We start from the raw sequence: 6,908 nt of genomic DNA on the forward strand, positions 1-6,908 counted from the left end.
CTCTCTTTCTCGGTATAATTGGCATGAAGATGAAATGTTATTTAGGACTAGTGCTTATAGCAAACACTGGTTTGTATTTAGTTTAATTTGCTTGCTGTGTTATTTTTTTTTAAACATAAAGCATATTTGTTAAATCTTTGTACCCTTTTGTCGTCATTTAAAACATGTTTGACAACGTCTGTTGTGATGAATGAATGGAGCAGATATTTGATAGTCTACATAATATTTTAATGAACTAATGAACAAAAATGGGTTTAAAAATAAAATATAAGACAAAAATGGTAAATTGAGCTACATGTATCTACCGTAAATATCCTCTCACAAAACATACGAACCTTACTTTAAATACATCTTAACTCTAACTTGATTGTAACACCCCCCCCCCCCCCCCAATCTACGATGTTCTTCCTGATCGTACTTAAAGAATTTAGGCCGAAATTAGCTCGGAAAATAAAATGTTACACCAGTTTAGACACAGACTTACAAAATTTAAAGGATATCATAGATGAAAAGACTGCTATATTCTATAATTAAAGTTGCAGTACTTATGAGTCAAAATCATGTGTTTCCTTTAAGATGTTTGTATCGTGAAGCGAAAGATTTATGAAAACTAGAAGCAAAGCGAAAATTTGACATCTTTTTTGAAGATTGTATCAAAATTCTTGGTCTACCTTCATTCATTTTTGGGACTTGAGACCAAGTTAACTTCAACTTTTAATTCTGCCCAAGAGTACAATTAGGAGAAAGAAGTAAGCAATATTTTCGTCTTGGTGCAGACAAAAATTATATTTTTCTCCATGAAAGTTCTTTTTAGGTTCCAAAACCTGTACTTTTCCGGAACGTAACACTTTAAGAAATTGAACAAAATTTGCACGGGTCATGCAAAAATTCTATTTCTGTCAATTATCAATTTCCTGTTTTTGAAGTGACAGCCACTTTAGTGTTTTATTTATTGATTATTTTATCATGAATTTAAGAAGTGTATTTCACTTTTGAACGTATATTAATGTAAGTTCTGATACGGTTTACCAAGGCATATTTCTTGAAAAGCAATGGTGCTTCATAAGTAAATTACCTTAGCAAAAAAGTTCATGTTCTCACGTAAAAATAATATACCTAATTTTTATCTATTTTTCAACTATTTGTTTATTTCATTCAAACACAGAGAAATTGGCAAAATGTCTCTTTCTTCGTGTAAGCTCTAGCTGTCTGTTCTCATTGACATAACCCACTCATCAATCGTAAAAATAGTTTTTAAAGCAATTAAAGTTCCAAGATCTTAAGCTACAATTCATCTATTGCCCCAAACCCGTAAACTTGTTCCATATACAAAATAGTTCTTGTAAAACAGTCATTCTACGAATAAATGGACCAATTCAGAGTATAAAACATGAAAAAAATAATTGTTTCAAATAGCAAAATGAACATCATAATTATGTGAAGGACATATCAGTGAACTTGAAAACAAAGAATTGTCCACAAATCTAGTATTGTTAACTTTTTACAACAATATCAAGATACCATTGATTTTAAGGTAATGTTACGGAAGTTAATACTTCATCAAGCCTTGTTATTTTTTTAAATAAAGCTGAATTTGACCAATTTTTCGTTTCTGATGTTCAGTAAAGAACGCTAAAGTATGATTCATGAAGTCTCGCAAGAATCCGAATTTAAATTAAATTTTCGGGAAAAATAGCATTACCGAAGTTAATCGTTAAGGAAGTTAATTCCCAGCAGTAAAAGTTAAAATTCTCTTCAATAGTAAAATCAAAGTTTGTTTTAGGACATTAAAAAAAAGTATGAAGCATTTCGCTCCCAAAATAATAAAATTTTTTATACCTTTAATGCAAAAACTTTCCTGAATTACCGTTACGGAAGTTAAATTTTTAAGAGAGACAACTGTTTTGTCTAAATAATTTTGTTATGTCGAAAATGTAATCGTCTAAAATAGCTGACTCGCAACAAGAATCAATGATATAAGGTTCCGTGGTCACTTTTAGATAAGTTTCAGTTCTTTTTGAAATCTGCAATCTATGTGTGAAATTTAAAACAAAATCGTTACGGAAGTTAATCGATTTTAAGCGACATGCTTATGATTTAGCATTAAAGGAGATTCATGCATTTCTTTGCGAGAAGTGGTTTGATATCTTTTTATATAGGATAAAAGACATTTTTTAACATTCATTTCAATCTATTCGGAAAGATTTTACGGCTGAAAATTTCATCTTGAATTTTGTAAATAAATGAAGCGACATTGAGATTTGCAGTGGAATAAGTTTTTCAACATTACATTATGTTCATATCAAATCTTAAACTGCAAATACATGTATATCGGTGAATATTTACAAAATCATGTGTGTATGTTAAGTCTTGGAGTTGAAATCGATCTTTAATAAGCGACATAAAAAATCCTTAATTGGTCATGTTTTTGTAGAATGACTGAAAACTGATAATCACAATAAATTTTTATTGTCATCGAACAATATTCCTGAGGAAAAAAAAAATAGTTTCTCGACAACATTTTTCAAGTTTTAGCGTCCACTCACTCTTAATTACCCTGTTTACCTTATAATGACCCAATGACTAATTGAATGACATTGATTTACAGTAAATGCCTTAATCTCTATAAAAGCCCAGAACACAACCGTAGAATATGGAGGAACAGATATAGACATCAGTTGTGTAGTGAATGGAACGTCCCTAGCCAAGGTGATCGCTATCCAAATGAAGAGGTCCGACACAAACATAGTAGCCATTGTAATGGACAAAGGTGTTTCATGGCAAGACAAAGAATTACAGAACCGGAACGGTGTGTCTGTTAATGCCTCTATAAGTAACGTCACGTCATCTTATCTTCGATTGATGGTATTGAAATCAGCTGTCAGATATCCATCTGACATGGGTAGTTATCACTGTTCGCTCAGTGCACATGGTGATAGATATTCCTTGAAGACTGAAGAATCTTCAAAACTATTTGTGAATATTACAGGTCATTTCTCTGTTTTCTACAGTTACTTTCTTAATATTAAAGAAAGTGCATTTATATTATTTTTTTAAATAATGTTTATTTATCTTTTTTTTTTTTTTTTTTTTTTTTTTTTTTTTTTTTTTTTTTTTTTTTTACACATTTAAATTCTGGAAAAATGATCATAACTAATTAATTATAATTCGATTTTAAAGGTTTTGAAGAAACTTTTACAAATGGTAGGTATAACTGCAAATATATATCATCTTTTTATTAAGATTTCGGTAATATTTTTATTACATGTTCACATATTGAAAACTGATCTCATAACTTAATTTAAATTCAATTTTTAAGGTTTTGAAGAGGCTTTTACAAATAGTAGGTACAGCTTCACATGTATATATAATATTCAATGTTTTTGTAGTTGGATGTTGGATTTACTTACGAGTGCGATAGAATTTTTAAAAACATTTTCATGAATGCAAAGCATTAGTGAAAATAATTTTTTAAACCTTCCGTCTTCCGAATGAAATAAATTCCACATCCAACTACAAAATATTGATTTTTTTATTATTAATTTTTTTTTAATTTTACCTGTGCTAATATCTTGTTGTAACCAGTGTCGTAGGCTGTGACGTCATTGAGCGGTTGTGAGACGACGTAACTGATTGTGAGATTAAAATTGTAAAAATGGATATTAAGAACAATTTTCAGAATTAATTTGCCGTTTAAGTCTGTGTCAGGATGGTTTGTTTTCTCTCGATATCTTAAACAATTGTGTAGTTTGATTATAATACTCATCGTGAAGGGAATTATGAAATTCTCGAATTTTACCTCACTCTTTCACAGTGAAAAATATCACTCTTGATATTTTTCACTGTGAAAAATGTCACTTTTTAAAATATTACTTTTATTCAATTGATAAACAAAGGATATTCAATGTTTTATAGTTGGATAAGGAATTTATTTCACGAGTAGGATATAATTTTTTTTTAAGTATTTTCACTCGTGCTTTGCACTCTTTAAAATTAAAAAAAAATCCTGTCCTACTCGTGAAATAAATTCATATCCAACTTCAAACATTGAATTTCTGTTTATTACATTTTCTTTGATTTTAGCTTTGCCTTAGTCTTTTCGTAGCATCTCACAGTGTCAAAGGCTGTGAGGTCATAGTTGAGCAGTTGAGACATCATAGCTTAGAGATTGTGACATTGAAAACATTGTAAATATAGATTTTAGCAGCAGATTTGAAAAGAAATCGGCAGTTTTAATCGCTATCTGGATAATTTAGTTACTCTCTCTATCTTATGACAGACCAGACAGTATTTTTTACAACACTCATACTAAAGGGAAGGAAAATCAAGAGTTTTACCGCTCTTCTGATGTTCTCTCACAATTTGACAGTACATAACTTTGATGTCCTTTTACAATGTGACAGAATATCACTTTGATGTTCTTTCACAATGTGACAGAATATTACTTTGATTTCCTTTCACAATGTGACAGAATATCACTTTGATGTCCATTCACAATGTGACAGAATATCACTTTGATCTCCTTTCAAAATGTGACAGAATATCACTTTGATGTCCTTTCACAATGTGACAGAATTTCACTTTCAAAAAATAAATTACAGCATTTCACTGTTGAAAATGTAATAAATTACAGTATTTCACTGTTGAAAATGTAATAAATTACAGCATTTTACTGTGAAAATGTAATGAATATGGTTCACATACATTTTTAAGGGTCCTCCACACCCCTTGACTTGTGACGTATATCGAGAAAAAATACATTTACTTCTGGTGTTGTATAGTTTTTGCACAGACGAATTGCCTTTAAGAGAGTCTTACAAACGCATTATTAAGAGATGACGGTTTGTCAAGGGAAAAGTATGAAGTAAACTGAGAGCGAGAACTTACTCATAAACAATGAACACATGCCATGGCATGATCATGGGTTGATCGAAAGAAAAAGGTGTCGACATTTTTTCGAATAAAAGAATTGCAGACCTTTTGAGTTTTTGTAGCATAATAATTCAAGAATATCAGGTTTATCTTTGAAAAACGTTTTAGTCTATTTATACTTTCAGGCTAATCAATCCACTGCGATATCGGCAATAACATCTCATTTTGTGTTTATAAATATTGATGAATAGTGTGTATTTCTAGTTTTGCTCGTTTATCTGTCTAGTTCAGTTGCCAATAAGTATGATGACGTATGTGGAGAATTACCAAAGTTATTGACTCCTAGGTAACAGGAAAGATAACTCTAAAAAGGAACTTTGCTACCAAGGATTTTAAAATTAATTTTTTTACATCAATTAATTTGATTTTAATTCAGTTTCTTGCGTAATTTACTTCATTAATTTTCTTCTATACTATAAGGAGTCTTAACTTATTTTTCGTGCATGTATTTTAGAGAAAATGGGCTATATTTATTATTTATAATTTATATTAATTTCTTTTACAAAATATGTTAACTGAGCTTAATAATATATGCCAGGAAAAAAGCAAACTTTTTGTGCTACTTTTCAAATCTCGATGGAAAAATAACGTAAAACTCTGAAATTAATTTTTTTTTTAATAAGATGAGTTTAAATTATATTTCAATTCCTGTCCAGGTTTTAAATGTCGTTATGCTTGTCAAAAGTAATGCTTAGTAATATGAGAACATAAGCTGGGGGTGTGTGGAGGACCCTTTACACTGAATGCTGTTCCTACATGTATTTGGCGAACTGGTATTAGAGTGTTTAAAATATATACTGAACATATATAAAGTCTTTAAAGGCTTTTTTATGAATCCACTTGAATTGTTGCAATTGCTCTTTGAATGAGACGATTTGTATGGCATGTCATTTGTATGACACACCATTCTCAATTGAAGATAAAATATTTACTGCACCCGATGAACGTCGTTCATAGTGTATGATTAAAATCTATATATTTCTTTTCTTTTCTTTCAGGGGCCTATGCTGCAAACTTCTTTTGTTTTCCTTCGTATGCACTTGTTTTTGGATTAATTGTTTTGACGATAATGGAGCAAACATTCTGATGTGTATTGTATTGTATTAACGAATATCATCCTACAACTCTTATTTCAGGAATGTGTGATATTTTAAAGTCAATTTAAGTTGTTTAACAAGTGGTCAATGTGATTTGATCTATAATTTTGAGCATATTTTTAGAATATATGATTTAAAATTGAAAATGAATGTTATTAAAAAATGATTCTCAAGAAAATTCATTAAAACTTCAATTCGTAAAATATATTTACTGCAAGACCTTGAGTGAAGACTCTGACACCATTCAGATGATTTGGAGAAACTCTCTGAAAAGTCGTGCTTTTGAGTTTTAGATTCTATGGACACCCAAATATATATTTGTAAATGGCTTTTTATTCCTAGCGAGAGCTGATGATGTGACCAAAATGCATATGTATTATATGTAGCTTAATTTGTCATTTATTCTAGGAAATATGAGAAATTATTTGAATCACTGAAAATACCGCAAAGTACAAAATACTTTCTGTCCCAAATATTGTCCTTGTCGAAATATGCGGAAATTACAGACAATTAACTTAATATTGAAATTTGAAAGGGGAAACGTTTTAAAAAACCTATATATAACCGCTTAAACGTTAACTTGTGGAAGGTATAGTTTAACTTGGGTAACATTTAAAGATATTTTCTTTTTAAAAATGTCTCATGTTACAAACGTGATGTTATAATGGGAAACTGAGGTTTATGGAAATTTTAAAACTTCTATTAATTCATATTTTTCTCTGAAAATGACATTTTGTTTTCCGATAGACCTTTTTTTTTTTAAATCTACGCTCGTAGTATAGTTCCAAAAGGTTTACTTGTAGAAATCTGCACATCAAATCTTAATTATTTTATATAAAAACTTCAATCAATTTGTTTTTCTAAAATTTCATTTTGGAT

At 29.7% G+C, this 6,908-nt stretch overlaps 1 protein-coding gene across 3 annotated transcripts; it reads left to right on the top strand.

Moving 5' to 3' along the window:
- Positions 1-25: 25 nt before the first annotated feature.
- On the top strand, positions 26-6,102 carry LOC133203659 (uncharacterized). 3 transcript variants are annotated; one of them, XM_061339430.1, is made up of 5 exons: positions 26-69; positions 2,609-2,989; positions 3,181-3,204; positions 3,320-3,347; positions 5,931-6,102. In XM_061339430.1, exons 1-5 carry the CDS (start codon positions 30-32, stop codon positions 6,037-6,039), a joined length of 582 nt encoding a protein of 193 aa, XP_061195414.1. In that variant the 5' UTR covers positions 26-29; the 3' UTR covers positions 6,040-6,102. The 3 variants fall into 3 exon arrangements, with proteins under 3 accessions (XP_061195414.1, XP_061195415.1, XP_061195416.1); XM_061339431.1 differs by having other exon boundaries at positions 3,320-3,343; positions 5,931-6,043; XM_061339432.1 differs by lacking the exon at positions 3,320-3,347 and having other exon boundaries at positions 5,931-6,042.
- The last annotated feature ends 806 nt before the right edge of the window (positions 6,103-6,908 follow it).

Source organism: Saccostrea echinata, unplaced genomic scaffold (genome assembly GCF_033153115.1).
Source record: "Saccostrea echinata isolate AGI-Se365-2 ecotype Australia unplaced genomic scaffold, CSIRO_AGI_Sech_v1 ptg000051l, whole genome shotgun sequence".
Lineage (NCBI taxonomy): Eukaryota > Metazoa > Mollusca > Bivalvia > Ostreida > Ostreidae > Saccostrea > Saccostrea echinata.

What these genes read in the sequence shown, in the direction of transcription:
- LOC133203659 (XM_061339430.1), top strand. Translation starts at nt 30, where the DNA reads ATGAAATGTTATTTAGGACTAGTGCTTATAGCAAACACTG. An exon ending in AGTGCTTATAGCAAACACTG is followed by an intron (nt 70 to 2,608) that starts GTTTGTATTTAG and finishes ATTGATTTACAG; the next exon opens with TAAATGCCTTAATCTCTATA. An exon ending in TGAAGAAACTTTTACAAATG is followed by an intron (nt 3,205 to 3,319) that starts GTAGGTATAACT and finishes TCAATTTTTAAG; the next exon opens with GTTTTGAAGAGGCTTTTACA.